Raw genomic sequence first — 16,458 nt, 5'->3', positions numbered from 1 at the left:
AAAGTCTAATCTTCTCTCTTCTTTTACTGAATAAGAGAAGTTTTTGATTTCCTGTAACCAGTCTTTCTGAAGATATTGCATAAGTTGCTAGGTAATAATCTGTCTGATGCAGCATAGATGGATTTAGGTGGATTCTTTATCAGCAATAAGAAGACATTGTCAGTTTAACGTATAGGTAATATTCAACTATCTTTTAAAATGTCTGTTTGGAGACAGTTGCCTTAGCATCTCAAGCAATCTATTTATTTGATATACACACAGACACTCCTCAATTTACGATGGGGTCATGTCCCAATAAATGCATCATAATTTGAAAATACCATAAGTCGAAAACACATTTAATACACCTAACCTACTGAACATCGTAAGTTAGCCTAGCCTACCCTGAAAGTAGCTAGAACACTTATGTTAGCCTATAGTTGGGTAAAATCGTCTAACACAAAATCAACTTTGTTATAAAGTATTAAATATCTCATGTAATTTCTTGAATACTATTCTGAAAGTGGAAAACAATGATTACATGGGTACATGAAGTATAGTTTCTACTGAATACATGTTGTTTTCACGCCATCATAAAGTAGAAACATGTTGAGTCAAACCATCATTAAGTTGAGAACTACCTGATACTATTGTCCTGAAACTCTTTCAAAATAATTAATACACAAATTTGTTAACTCACACGTATTAACTGATATATGTGAAAGCTGGTACCTAATATATGAGTCAGTTATTAAATGCATATTTCCTCCCATTCCTCTATTAAATCTTAGCTTTTCTTATGTAATGGTAAGTTTCTTTATACAAATAAATTTCTCTAAAGATAAGAAAGTGAAAGTCTTCCTTGAAATGCCACAAATCATCAGAGTCAGGGATAAGATATAACTGTGTTTTAAACTAGTAATATACAAATAAAATTTTAAAAATTTGATTTCCTGAAGTATTTCTATATCTCATTGGTCTATATTCTCTCTAATTTTTATTTTGTTTTATTTTATTTATTTTGAGATGGTCTCACTCTGTCACCCAGGCTGGAGTGCAGTACAGTGGTGTGATCTCGGCTCACTGCAATCTGTGACTCCTGGGTTCAAGCAATTCTCCTGCCTCAGCCTCCCGAGTAGCTGGAGCTATAGGTGCACTCCACCACACTTGGCTAATTTTTGTATTTTTTAGTAGAGATGAGGTTTCACCATGTTGGCCAGGCTATATATTCTCTGTAACTTAAAGTTTTAACTAATTGCTAGATTTTTCTTCTTAAATTTAGAAGAAGATAGTTTTTTGCTTTTTTCATCTTGTTACTGTATCAGTATAAAAGATCAAAAATATCATTTGGCAGTGGCTATTTTGTAATGATGTGAAAAAATTATGTGTACATACATTGTATTATCTTTTGTTTACTACCTACAGGCAGTGCTTTCCCAGTGCATCTGACTCATATTGACTTTTAGAATGTGTAATGTTTATCTCATAGTATTTTACAGATATGTTAAAATTTAATGTTTCATTAAATAGCAGTTAGGAATTAAAATTTGTAAGCAATTGTCAAAAGTAATACATATTTATTTAATTATCTATTCTTACAGAGAAAGAATGTTTATCTACATGTGTTCAAAATATGCAGCAATCAGATGACCTGTCTCCCCTAGAAATTGTTGAAATGTTTGCTGGGCTTTCTTGTTTCCTCAAAGATTCCAGCGATGTTTCCCAAACACTTCTGGATGATTTTCGGATATGGCAAGGATATAATTTTCTTTGTGATCTCTTGCTTAGGTAAGACTGCACAATTTAATAATATATTTTAAATGTCTACCCAGTCTTTTTTATCAAAGACAACAAGTGATTTGGGGTTTATAAAAAAAAGCAAATTAATGAAACACTTATTTAATGTATACCTGGCTTTATTCCCTTCTTTTTCTGGTGTGATCACAGCTCACTGTAGCTTCATATTCCTGAGCTCAAATGGTCCTCCCACCTCAACCTCCCAAGTAGCTAAGACTACAGGCATGTGCCACCACACCCAGCTAATTTGTAAACATTTTTTTATAGAGACACGATCTCGCTATGTTGCCTAGGCTGGTCTCAAACTCTTGGCCTCAAGTGATCCTTCAGTGTCCCAAAGTTCTGAGATTATAGGCATGAGCCTACTCCCTTCTTTTTACTCCTGTTCTGCCAACAGAGTGGAAAAGTGAATTTAGAGTTAAATTGCCAAATGTAGGCCACAAACACGGTGAAGTGAGAGGGTAGATATGAAGCATAAATCTACTCTTTGGTAGCAGAGGGAGAAGAATTTAGATGAACTAATTAACATCTTCTTAAAGTATAAACTCTTCTTAATTATATTTTTGGTTATCTTTATTTTATAGTACTTCTAATCTTTTTATTAATGTAGTTAATAACAAGAATAATTATGTAGACGGAATGAAACCTTACAATTGTGTATATGAAACAAATTAGTAATTTCAAAATATGTTAATAACCCCCTTTTCCATTTCAAATGGTTCGTGCATATACTTTGAAAGTGGTTGGTTACAGATTTTATTAAGAAGATACTCATTAGTTTTCAGTAGTTATTCCTGGGCCATTGGTTATTTTTAAATCATTTGATGTATTGTAAGACACCACTGTATCCTTCCTCCCCTCCCGCTTCCTTCCTCCTCTCCCCTCTCTTCTTTCCCCTGCTCCCCTCTCCGCCTTTCCCCATTCCTTTCCCTCCCCTCCCTGGTCTCATTGTGTTCCCAGGCTGGAGTGCAGTGGCTAATCATAGCTCACGTACTTTCAAACTCAAGACATCCTTCTACCTTAGTTTTCTAAGTAGCTACACCCAGCTATCTATCTATCTATCTGTCTATCTATCTATCTATCTATCCATCCATCCATCTATCTATAAATCTATTTGGTAGAACCTATGTTGCCCAGACTGGTGCCAAACTCCTAGCCTCAAGCATTCCTCCTGCCTTAGCCTCCTGAAGCACCAGGATTATAGGCATGAGCCACCATGCCTGGCCAGAACTTGTTTTTTCTAACACCAATTTAACCTAGTTGCTGCTAGTTAATATTAGACAACCCCTAGGAATATCATTTTGGGTACATATGCAGATTTATAAAAGAGGATGTGTGAAAGTTGATGAAATAACCACTTCACATTATTAGTGGAGTATTAATTGATTGATCCTTTGAGAACGTAGGCTGACAAGATATTAAGAGCCTCAAAAATGTTGGTAATCTGATACAATAATTTCATTTATGTTTACTCATCCTAAAGATATAATCTTACATGTAGACAAAATTGTATTTGTTAGTGCTTTTTTATCTGCCAGCTATTGCACCTCTCCCTCCCCAAATGTGTGGTTGGCTCTGCATGGCCACTGAAAGCTTACCTCTGAGAACTTACACTAACGTCTGGAAGTACACATACAGCACTGGTAAAGGATAAAAATAGGTTACAAAATTCTGTATATAGTATGAGAATAAATATTGTAAAAACTAATCTTTTCATATTAAAAGATAAGCTTAAGAAATATATCAGAATGTTAAATGTGTTTGTGAGGCTAATCATATTTTTTCTTCTTTCCTACTTTTTTGTATTATCCAAGTTTATTATTTATTAATTTTTTTTTTTTAATTTTTTTGGAGATGGAGTCTTGCTCTGTAGCCAGGCTGGAGTGCAGTGGCAAGATCTCAGCTCACCGCAGCCTCCACCACCCGGATTCAAGCAATTCTCCTGCCTCAGCCTCCCAAGTAGCTGGGACTTCAGGTGTGTGCTATCACGCCTGGCTAATTTTTGTATTTTTAGTAGAGATGGGGTTTCGCCATGTTGGCCAGGATGGTCTCCATCTTTTGACCTCTTGATCCGCCCTCCTCAGCCTCCCAAAGTGCTGGGATTACAGGCATGAGCCACCGTGGCCGGCTCTCCAAGTTTATTTTAATGAGAATGATTACTTCTTTTAAGCGGAAGTACACAATAAGTTTTTTTTTTTTAAGATATTTGTTGCAACCCATTTTGTGTTCTCAGTAAAGCCATGGTTAAATGATAATTCTCTAATGACCCCATTGTTCTTTCAGTACTTCTCAGAGTACTTTGTGCATTTATTTACTGCATGTAAAATTGAAAAATACTTTCTGTGTTAAATCTGAGAACAGAGCCAAAGAGAAAAAATACTTTGTAAATCATACTTTTCTAGATTGGAACAAGCAAAAGAGGCAGAATCCAAAGATGCCTTGAAAGATCTGGTTAATCTGATAACTTCCCTAACAACATATGGTGTCAGTGAACTAAAACCAGCTGGTATTACCACAGGGGCACCCTTTTTATTGCCTGGATTTGCAGTACCTCAGCCTGCAGGCAAAGGTGAGTCTTTTTTTTTTTTTATTCTGTGATACTGACAGAAATAGAGAAAGAATGATTTGTCTTTGGTATATTTCTTTTTATGTTATATATTGTTTCCCTTAAAGCTTGTTTTTTTATGATTTAAGTCCTTGTAAATATTTCTTAAGTAATAATCTTTAATGTGACAGATCAAATACTTTAAAATAATGTTGTAAAAATATCATAAAATCAAACAAGGAGATTTGTATTATAGTATTTCTTTTTTAACATTCAAACAATTTAATAATCAAAACATCCTTCTTTTGAATGTTGGCACTTCATGCATTTCTACTTTACATGGATAGAGCTCAATTTTCAGTCCAGTCTCTGTACCTAAATACAGTCATCCCTTAGTATCTGTAGGGGTTTGGTTCCAGAACCCCCCACAGATACCAGAATTTACAGATGCTCAAGTCTCTGATATCAAATGGCATAGTATTTGCATATAATCTACAATTTGCATATACCTTACACGTGTCTTCCCATATACTTTAAATAAATAGTCTCTAGATTACTTATAATACCAAATATAATACAAATGCTGTGTAGTTATTTTATTGTTGTTATTTAGGAAATAATGACAAGGAAAAAAGTCTGTACATGTTCAGTACCGATGCAACCACACCTTTGTTTTTCTTTAATATTTTTCGTCTGTGGTTGGTTGAATCCACAGATGCAGAACCCATGGATACAGGGGCTGACTCTGGACAGCATGAAGCATAACTGCTTGTATTTTATTTAAAACTAAGCTAATTTAAGTACAGAGGTTATACTATTTCATTCAGGTCAGAGGATAAATTTTTATAAATTTTTATAGTCTAGATTTCCAAACATTTGGATACTAAGAATATTTAATTACATAATTATGCAAGGTAGTTTTATTATGTATTTGGTTTTTTAAAAAACTCGTAGTAATCATTTCAAAGTAACCTGAGCCCGGAGGCCTCTAATAGTTTTTATTCACATAACTGTCACTAAGTAATCAGTAGGATCGTGATTTTCCATATAAAATTTAACTAGCCAAAAAATACCAACATGTCTAGTTATTTAAATTTATAGTATGTATCTATGCATTTTATGACATAGAAGTCAACAGTCTGTAAATCAATGAAAATAGGTTGTGTCATCAAACAGTATGATACGACGTAGCCTCAGTGCGTAAGTTGTTTATAACATTTTAGATGAGTCTCTGCAATAAGTAGGGAGAAATCCACATTTCCCTAAATAATTTAAGGTTTCATTTTATTTATTATTAAGAAAAACATCGAGTGGCAATTCACACCTGTAATTCCATTTACACAGGAGGATCTCTTGAGCCCAGGAGTTCAAAGCTGCAGTGAGCTGTGATCACACCACTGTACTCCAGCCTGGGTGACAGAGCAAGACCCACTTTCTCTTAAAAGCAAAAGAAAAAAATAAGGGCTTCTCAGAAAACTTCTAATTTATAGATTCCAGCTTGACCATTCTACAGTTAACTCTTGCTATGAATTAATATAAAAATATCACAGCAATGTACTTCCTATTTTATACTTTATTGTTGTTTCATTTGGTTAATCAATGTGATGTTGATATTGGCTTAATAGCTAATTACAACAGTATAATTTTGTAGCAAAATTAATCTTTTGCATATATCATTGTCTGGTTTTGTCTTATTCGTAACAGGGATAATAATTATATAACCTAGCACCTCCCAGAGTTATTGTAAGAATTCAGTGACATAATGTCTATGAAAGTAAGGTTATCTAGAAAGTATGTTGCCCTAAGAGTCAGAATTTATGTAATTATAAGTGACCTAACTTCTAAACATCAGTTTCTTCTTCAGAAAAATTGATGTAATATTCTGTAAAGTGAATGGGTCAAGCTACATCATTTTGAGTTTCCTGTATAACTCAAAATTTTCTGTTTCTCATTGTCCTACTTTTAGCATTATTGCAAGAATCAAAGGAGATAGCTGTATTCAATATAGAAAGAATGTGGAATAGGTTGTCTTTTATATTTCTAGCAGTATTGAGATGTAATTTGTGTACATTAAATGTATTCATTTGAGTTGAATTTGATGAATTTTGACAAGTGGATATGATTGTGTAATCACCACTGTTATCATGATGTGGAATATTCTCATCCTTCTAGAAAGTTTCCTTGTTCTCCTTGCAGTCAGTCCTCCCCACCTTAACCCTTGCCCTGGCAACCACTAATCTGTTTTAATTTTGCCCTTTCTAAAACTTAATACACTGCAATCATACAGTATATAGTGTTTTTTGTACCTGAATTCTATCACTTAAAGTATAGTAATCCCCCCTTAACCAGGGGGAATGTGTTCCAGGGTCCCCAATGGATACCTGAAACCATAGATAGTATCAAACCCTATATATTCTCTGTTTTTCTTCCACATACATACATATGATAAAGTTGAATTTATAAATTTGTCACAGTAACAGATAACAACAATAATAAAATAGAACAATTATAGCAATATACAGTGATAAAAGTTATGTAAAGGTGTGCTATCTCTTAGGAGGATGATGTCTCTATCACAAAATATCTTATTGTATGTAATATTTTCAGACTGTGGTTAACCGTGGGTAACTGAAACCATGGAAAATAAAACCATGAATATGGGAGGAATATTGTAATACTTTGGAAAATCACCCATGTTATTGCATGTATCAGAAGTTTGCTCCTTTTTAATGCTGGGTATTATTTCATTGTTTGGGTAGTCCACAATTGTGTATATCTCTTCACCAGTTGATGGACATTATTTGACTATCAGGAATAAAGCTACAGTGGACAGTTATATAAAACAAATCTTTCTGTGGACATACGTTTTCATTTCTTTTACCTAATACAGTGCAGTGAAATTACTAGATCATATGGTAAATGCATGTTTAACTTTAAGAAACTGCCAGAGTATTTTCTAAAGTGGCTGTCCATTTTTGCATTCACATCAGTAATGTAATGTATGAAAGTTCCAATTACTTCACGTTGTAAGTAACACTTGGTGTTGTTAGTCCTTTTAATTTTAGACATTCTACTAAGTATGTAATAATATCTAATTGTTATTTTAATTTTCATTTATCTAATTGACTAATTCACATTTTATCTTTAAAATTCACATTGTATTGTCGCATTTCGTTTATCTAATTGACTAATTCACATTTTTAAATGCTTTTCACCGTTTGTTTCTCTACTTTAGTTCAGATCTCTGTGTCCATTGTTTGATAGGGTTGTTTTATTGGAGTTAGAAGAGTTCTTTAGGTATTCTATATAAGCTCTTTATCTCTTAATATGTATTTTGGAAGTATGTTCTCTTAGTCTTGTCTTGCTGGGTTTTTTTTTTTTTTTTTTTAAATGCATCTAATGAGAAATGGAAGTTTTTAATTTTGATGACACCCAGTTTTTTATTTTAAGAATATTTTGTGGTTGTTTTACTCCTGTTGAAGAAATCTTTACTTCAGATTTACAGAGATCTCTAATGTTTTCTTCTAATTTTTTCTTTATCCAGTGTTTCATATTTTAACCCTTAAATTAAGGTCCATGATACATTTTAAGTTATTATTATATAGAATAGAAAGTAAGAGTTTCTTTTTTTAATGTAGATATCTGAATGTGCCAGAACACTTTGTTGAAAAGATCATATGACTGCATAGATCTGAGACACTTTTTGAATTTTGTTTGATCCATATGTCTGTCCTTAAGCCAATACCACACTGTCCTGATTACTGTAGCTTTATAATATGCCTTAAAATCCAGTCACTTGTATTGTTCTTTCTTCTCAGCATCATATTGGCTATTCTAAGCTTTTGACTTTCCGTATAAATTAATAATCATGCAAACAATTTTTTTGAAAGCTGCTGAGATGTTGATTATTCTTTTGCAGACAAATTTACTTTTTATATTCTGTAGATAACCAAAAAACAAACTTAGGTAGACTGATAGACACAGGATACAAAGATACGTTTTTGGTTATTTGCCATACATGTAATAAATGTGTATGTTATAAACAAGAAGCCAGAAAATTGAAATCAATCAGCTGGAGATTTTTTAAATTCTGTGTATTTTGAAGAAATGTCCAAGTAAGAATTTCTGAAAATTCTTTTTTCTTTGTTTGTTTTACAGACAGTATTGCTTTCTGTCACCCAGGCTGCAGTTCAGTGGTATGATCATAACTCACTGCAACCTCAAACTCCTGGGCTCAAGCAATCCTCCTGCCTCAGCCTTCTGAGTAGTTAGACCTACAGGCACATGCCACCATCCCCAGCTAAATTTTTTTTTTTTTAATTTCCTGTAGAAATGGAGGTGGTCTTGCTATGTTACCCAGGCTGTTCTAGAGCTCCTGGCCTCAGGCAATCTTCCCAAAGTGCTGGGACTACTGACATGAGCTACTGCCTCCAGCCCTGAGCATTATTTCTACTCCATTTAATAATTTTTGTAGTTCTCTGGTTTATCCTCTTTCTAAAATACATCTTATTCTGTAAGGCACTGTGTTAATTTTTTGGTCACACTTGCAAATGCCACATACTCCTAATAGCTGTTGTTCTGGGGACTACTTTTAGAGTCAAGCTGCTTATTTTCATGTACCTCAAATATAACTTTCTGTCTTAATTTCTTTATGATTAATGTCACTAATTTGCTTCACCAGAGCCATGTATAAAGATTTTTTTTTTCATTTGATATGTTTGAATAGCTGGCCATAAATTGCTTTAACAAATATCTATATGAAGAAATTGTACTTTTAGCTAGAAAACAAACTTTCAGCTTAAAATTTATAAAAATCATAGTGTTGTAATTATAAAGAAAAACTGGAATTTAGAGAATTTTTTCCCTCCTATTCTCCTGTTTCATTCTTGCTGCTCTCAGGCCTGTAACATCTTTAGCCTGAAAGTCTTTTTGAATTGAGAGACAACTGTCCTTATAGTCAAGGTCAATCTTGTAGATAATAAAATACTATACTACCACACATTTCCAAACTCTGAAGCATGGATGTTTATAATATGCTTTTATTCCCTCTAAAGCAATCTAACTTTTTGACATACACTGTTTTTGCATTGAAATAGTCATAATGCATTAAAATTTTAATGTGTTGTTTATTTTTAATTAAATGATTTGAACCTGATGAAGAAAAATAAGACCTTTTGTGAAAACAGGGTTATGTTCTTAGTAAATAATCAATAAATGTTATAATTCATGATTTGTTTAAACAGAGTAGTCTGCCATTATTAAAATATCACATGGTACCTACTTTTATATTTTTCTTTTCTGTTTTAGGTCACAGTGTGAGAAACATCCAGGCCTTTGCAGTTCTTCAGAATGCATTTTTAAAAGCAAAATCCAGCTTTCTTGCCCAAATCATCCTTGATGCTATCACAAATATTTACATGGCTGACAATGCCAATTATTTCATCCTAGAGTCACAGCACACATTGTCACAGTTTGCAGAGAAGATTTCTAAACTCCCAGAAGTACAAAACAAGTACTTTGAGATGCTGGAGTTTGTCGTTTTTAGCTTAAATTATATTCCTTGTAAAGAACTTATTAGTGTCAGTATCCTCTTAAAATCTAGCTCTTCTTATCACTGTAGCATTATTGCAATGAAAACACTTCTTAAGTTTACAAGACATGACTACATATTTAAAGATGTGTTCAGGGAGGTTGGCCTTTTGGAGGTCATGGTGAACCTTTTGCATAAATATGCTGCCCTCTTGAAGGATCCAACTCAGGCACTAAATGAACAAGGTAAAGTATTATCTGTAATTTTATTTTTATTTGAAAATGATTTTTTGTTCTTGTTCCCATTGTTTGGTTATTGATTTCAATGACTTCCTAATGAAACCTAACTTTACTAAATATTTTGTTTAATTTTGGTCTCAATTTCTCTTATATCCTTTTCTGTCATTAACAGATAGTCCAACTATATTTATAAAATATCACTCTTGCTTTTTAAAAAAGATTACTTGAAATTTTAGTTAACATCAGAAAGCTCTTAGGCAACAATGTGTATTATTATGACATATTAGTGAACTGTATTTCCCAAAGTTAACAGATTCATTTAACCTCTGTTGGGGAATTGGGGAGGAGGAAGCTAGAATTATCTCTCCAGTGTGTTGGAGAGAGCTTAAAGGAAGATAAAAACTAAGGAAAAACATGTATGATCCATATGACTGGTATCTACTACCTTCTGCTTCCAAAAGGGAGTTTTAAAAGCTTCTGAAAATAATTAGATTTATTATTAATTGTAATTATTAAATATAGTTAAATGTATAGTTACTTCAGTATGTTTTTATTGTACAGAGCAAATAAACATATTTAATGATGTTATATACACAAATGTATTATCATGGGGTACCTTTCTGATAAATCTGATAAAAGTACAGTAGTATCTGGCAATTATAAGTATTAAATGTGAATTAATACAGGTTGAATAGGTAGCTTTATTCATGAACTTTTCTTTCTTTTTTGTGTATCAAAATGTAGCATTCGCCTATTGACCTCCTTTATTATGAAAACCGTCTGTGAAGAGGATATATTTAACTTCTGCATTTTCATTTTTGATATTTATTAGATAACTGCAACTTGCAAGCATACCAAAATAAAATCTGTTAATATTAATTTTGAGCCTGCTTTCACCAAATGTTGAACATATGCATCATTTTAAAGATTATATTATATCTGTTGTATTAGTGGTAAAAGTGAATACTGAAGAAATATATTATTACAATTAAACTGAATCAAGAAAAAATCAGCTTATCTTTTGTAATTTGGACCTTTGAATCTTTTTTTAGGGGACTCAAGAAATAATAGTTCTGTTGAAGACCAAAAACACCTGGCTTTGTTGGTTATGGAGACCTTGACAGTGCTTCTTCAAGGATCAAACACAAATGCAGGTAATTAAAAAACCCACAAGCAAGTACTTTGGGAGATTGCCACTGGTTACATCTTCTGTGGTGATTCTTGCTTCTGAAATCTTCCTGTCACTTAAAAGAAAATACTATTGATTCAGTGATGGTACAATCATGTCCCTAAAAATGAAATACTTTTACCATCAGGAGTAACTTGATGACAAAACATGTAGCATTGTTTCTATTTCAAAATGATGTTTTAAATCCTTTTTATAGTGTCTTAAGGTATTATTCTAATTTTTGACTGGTACACTTATTCAAATAAGTTGCTATTTAAATTCTTTCTAAAATATTTCTCTACACATTGATTTTAGAAAACATTTTTAGTACTACAAGTTAGAGTATTATAATGTTACAACCTTCAGGAAATACTGGAAAATGTTTCTCAAATAAAACTTAACCTCTTTCAGGTAATTAACTTTACTAAATATTTTGTTTAATTTTGGTCTCAATTTCTGTTTTAGCCTTTCTACCTGTCATTACGAGATAGTGTAACTGTATTTATAAAATACCACTCTTGCTTTTTAGAAAAGATTACTTGAAATTTTAGTGAACATCAGAAAACTCTCAGACAACAAGGTCAATACAACTTGAAAGGAATAATGAGGGGAAAGTGAGTTCAGATTAGTAGGCTAGGCCCAAATCATAGAGAGCTTTTTAGGCCATGGTAAGGAGCTTGAATTATATTTTAAGTGTTAGAGGAAGCCATGGATGAATGAACCCCATGCACAAATGCATGATTGTTTGCCTGAATGCAGAGAAACTCAGCATTCATCATATTTAAAATATATTGTGTATTGCAGGTATCATGCTAGCTAGGTGTTAGAATAACACCTAGATGCCAAGGTAAGATCATTCTTGCTCCCCAGGAATTAGAATCTAATGAAGAAAAATGTAGATACATAATTGTAGAAGTCATTAGTTAAATACAACTTTGGCAAATGCTAAGATAGACTTGAATGAGTTTAACAGGTAACTGAAACAATGAGTATGATGGCATTTAATGGATGCTATAGTAACATTTTGTCTATGGCATAATGCATAATCTTATTTCCACTAACTAGGTTTAGTTAACTGAGATACTCAGAAACATAATAAAGATACACTAACAGGAATTTACTTAGCAAATTAGCTTTGGGTGAGATGACCTAGAATTTGCACAGGAAGAGATTAGTCAATTGGAGAGCTTACTCTGTATGACTAAAAGTCACTTAATACATCTCCCAACGTGCCAAACAATTGCATAGAATTCTTTTCAGTCTTTCTTTTCCTAGTATGAAAGATGTTACTAGCTGTGTGATGTTAGGCATTTAAAACAGTGCTTTGCTCATAGTTTAAGTATTTAAATAATATTAGCCATTATGATTATCTAGTGGGTCCTAACTGACAACCAGGGGGTAACTAAACAGGCCTCAGGTAATGAAAGTATGTCACAAATTTCATGTGCTGAATCTCAAGCACACAACTTAGACTGACTTCACGGTCATATAATAAATGTTTATTGAAACACAAATCAGGAGAAAATTCAATAGTCATGGGAGACCAAACGTAAGCAATAATAGTAAGACTGTTTGTTATAAACCATAATAAAGATATAAACAAGATGTTCTAAAAGCATTAGGAGTAGAAGAGTTACTTAGAGGAAATTCCTGAATTCAATCACTGGGCCCATTTTTTTTAATACTGGAGGTTGGTATTAATATTTGATGCAAGAACAGTATCACTTGCAAGCAGGAGCACAGGCTTACAGAGCTGGGCTGTGTAGGCATAATCCTGCTCTGTTGCTTACTGGCTGTATGACTTTGACCCCATTACTTAACTTCTGTGTGGTAGGGGATGAGTATTAAGTATGTCAATCTGTGTAAAGACTTTGGAGCAGTAACAATGACACATGGTTTCTATTATAGAATTTGTCACTTTTTGTTCTTATTCTCTACCTATGTAACAAAAAACGTTGGTTCCTTGTAATTTTTTCCATGGTGGAATAATTTATTTCATTCCTTTCTTGCTACTGTTATGGAAGCCATGTTCATTTAAACCTCATTTATTTAGGGTACTGTTCTTCTGAAAGCCTTTTACATAAGTTGATTACAATATTGGGTCTCCTGAAGTCTACCTAAGAGACTTCTGAATGTTGCAGATTTTGAGAGCTTGGACATGGTGAACATATCACAGCATTAATCTTGCATTAAGGAAATGTAGAAAAAATTTACATATGCTTTTGCTGACAACCCGCAGTGGAAATTTGTATTGTAATTTAAAAGGTGAAATAGTTGGGTCAGTTTTATTTACACTATTTTGAGTTACTGTACCTACAAAAAATAATTGAATATTAATTCATCTGACTTGTCTCAGAATATTTTAAAGTAGCCATTGTTGGACTTTTTCTCCTTTTTTCAAGGAATATTTCGAGAATTTGGAGGTGCAAGATGTGCACATAACATAGTAAAGTACCCTCAATGCCGGCAGCATGCCCTGATGACTATCCAGCAGCTGGTGCTCTCTCCAAATGGGGACGATGACATGGGCACTCTCCTGGGGCTAATGCATTCAGCCCCACCGACGGAATTGCAGTTGAAGACTGATATTTTAAGGGTAAGTTTGATAAATGTGTTTCTCTTCTTTTACTACTAAAATCTGTGATTATTTTTAAATGATCTGTATTTAAGTTAGAGACAGGGAAATTTAATAAATCCAAATTACCCAAAAAAACCTCACAACTTTGTACATATTAGGGATTTGGAAAAACTCAAGTCATTTATGTCTTTTAGTGTGTATTTAACTTACTGCTGATAAACCTTTGCAGTAATTCTCTTGACTTATCGGAATTATCTCTTAAGAAGTATAGGATCTTAATAAATACTAAATATATATATTTTCTGTTCAATTAAATTCACTGATAGCGTTATGCATCTGTGAAATGAAATGTTAGATTTGGCATTATATACACATGCCTGCATGTATGTATGTAAGTAATGGATATTCTAGTAGATATCAAACAATATACCAGAAGTTTTATATATGCTTTTATCATTTATGCCTTAGCAATATTATAAAGTAAGTAGCACCTGTTTTGCAAATGAGAAAGCTTAGGTTTAGAGAAATCATATAACTTGGATATTGTTTACATACATGACTTTTAATTCATAGAACTGACCCCGGATTTCAATACCCATATTGTTTCCATAGTACCATTATGTTTTATATAGATTTATGCACACACATTCTCTCATATTACTGAAGTCACTGACATTATAAGAAATGATATGTAAGAAATTTTTAGAATCAGACTATAAGCAAATGTTTCAGTTTCATTTGTAAGTGAATTTAGTAATGCAAGTAAGATGTAATGGAAAATGGAAAAATAAAGACTATTAAATATTAAATAATATATTTAAAAAATTTCCAAGTTACAGATATATTATAACAATAACTAACATTTATTGACTGCTTTAACTTAAGTGTTGTGAATAATAGTTGTTTTAATCAAAAGAAACATAGCCTTCTCTTTTTGTGGCTAAAAACCTGCTCTTATATTTAAATAATATGAGTAAAGTGAAAGAAGTCCATTAAAATTTATGTTCTTTAATTTATTGATTGATACAAGGTTTCTAAATACAATTTTCCATCATAAAAATTCAGGCCTCCTTGGTGAAATGCTTGATTCTAGCAGAGAAAGAAACAAAATGAACTTAAAACATTTCAGTTACCCTTTAAAAAGTAAAGAAGTGATCAAAGAAAATAAGAAATTAAGTAAATTCAACCAAACAAATAAATGAGAGAAGAGGAAAAGCTCTTATTTACAGTCAAAAGTCAAAGAAAATCACCATTTATAAACTATCATAGTAATAATTGATTCAGGTAAAATTCATCACTGGCTACAAAAGATAGTGGATGAAAGTTTTAGAAATGATGGGGTTTTCGCATAGTTTTAAATTGTATCCTCAAAAGATACATTTTAATTTTGAGTGGTAAAATACTAGCTTTACAGTGGACCCTACATTAGCTAATTTACTTGATCAGCGTTAATTTTGCCACTGATGGACAGATGAACAGGATATACCTCCTGATATGAAGCACTCAGAAAAATTCAGCTCATTTTTATAGTTTTTCCTCCCAAAAGTATATAATCTAAATCTAATTATTAGAAAACATAGGATAAATCCTAATTGGAAGACTTTCTATTAAATAACTGGCCTGAACTCTTTGAAAAAATTAAATGAAATGAAAAATGACTTGAGAACTCTTCTGAAGTAAAGAGGTTGAAGTGACTACTGAATGTAGTACATGAACTTGAATTTTCCTTTGCTATAGAGGATATTATTGGGATTTGGAAAAAGCACAAGGTCTGTAGATAAAATAATTGTATTGTTTTGACGTTAATTTTCTCATTTTGAGCATTGTACTGGGAGTATTAAGAGAATTCCTTTTTTTGAAAAATACACTGAAGCTTTTAGGGGAAAAAGGAAATGGAGAGAGAAATTAAGTAAATCGGTATTTTTTGAAGAATCTAAATGAAGGATATCTGTGAATTCTTTGAACTATTTGTGCAATTTTTCTTAAGTCTAAAATGACATTAAAATAATAACAGACAAAAAACCAGTGTGTTTAATCTTGCTTCCAAGGCCCTTGTGACTCGATCTCCCTCTCCTCTGACCTCCTCTATTATTATTCCTTCACCTGTAGATGAGGAAAACATAATTTTTCCTCTACCTGCCGAGTTCTTAGCTAGGACACACCGGTGTTACAAAAGACAGATTAACAGGAGAAAAACAAACGGGAGTTTATTAACATGTGTACCTCATATGTGCATGGGAGGCAACCAGGGAAAGATGACTAATTCTCAAAGAGGTGGCTTAGAACTCCACTTTATACAGTAGTCCCCCATATCTTTGGGGGAATACATTCCAAGACCCCCAGAATTGTCTGAAACTGCAGATAGTATGGAACCCTGTATATACTATGTTTTTTTCCTGTGTATATACGTACTTGTGATAATGTTTAATTTATAAATTAGATACAGTAAGAGATTAACAATGATAACCAATAATAAGATAGAATAATTGTAACAATATGCCAGTGTCACTACTCTTGTGCTTTGGAGCCACTATTAAGTAAAATAAGGGTTACCTGAACACAAGCACTGTGAAACCCCCACAGTTGCTCTGATAACTGAGACTGCTGCTAAGTGACTAATGG

At 32.7% G+C, this 16,458-nt stretch overlaps 1 protein-coding gene across 6 annotated transcripts in view; it reads left to right on the top strand.

The window, feature by feature from the left end:
• WDFY3 (WD repeat and FYVE domain containing 3) overlaps window positions 1-16,458 on the top strand; it is a 284,809-nt gene that overhangs the window by 119,085 nt on the left and 149,266 nt on the right. For all 6 annotated transcript variants that reach the window (XM_064368830.1, XM_012437733.3, XM_012437736.3 and 3 more), the window contains 5 exons: window positions 1,581-1,767; window positions 4,179-4,345; window positions 9,629-10,096; window positions 11,143-11,244; window positions 13,661-13,854. In XM_064368830.1, the coding sequence (XP_064224900.1) occupies window positions 1,581-1,767; window positions 4,179-4,345; window positions 9,629-10,096; window positions 11,143-11,244; window positions 13,661-13,854 (1,118 nt within the window). The remainder of the gene's footprint in view (window positions 1-1,580; window positions 1,768-4,178; window positions 4,346-9,628; window positions 10,097-11,142; window positions 11,245-13,660; window positions 13,855-16,458) is intronic.

The sequence above is a fragment of the Aotus nancymaae genome, unplaced genomic scaffold (genome assembly GCF_030222135.1).
Source record: "Aotus nancymaae isolate 86718 unplaced genomic scaffold, 86718_ANA_hifiasm-v0.15.2.pri h1tg000006l, whole genome shotgun sequence".
Classification (NCBI taxonomy): domain Eukaryota; kingdom Metazoa; phylum Chordata; class Mammalia; order Primates; family Aotidae; genus Aotus; species Aotus nancymaae.
This window is presented reverse-complemented; position numbering and strand designations above follow the sequence as displayed.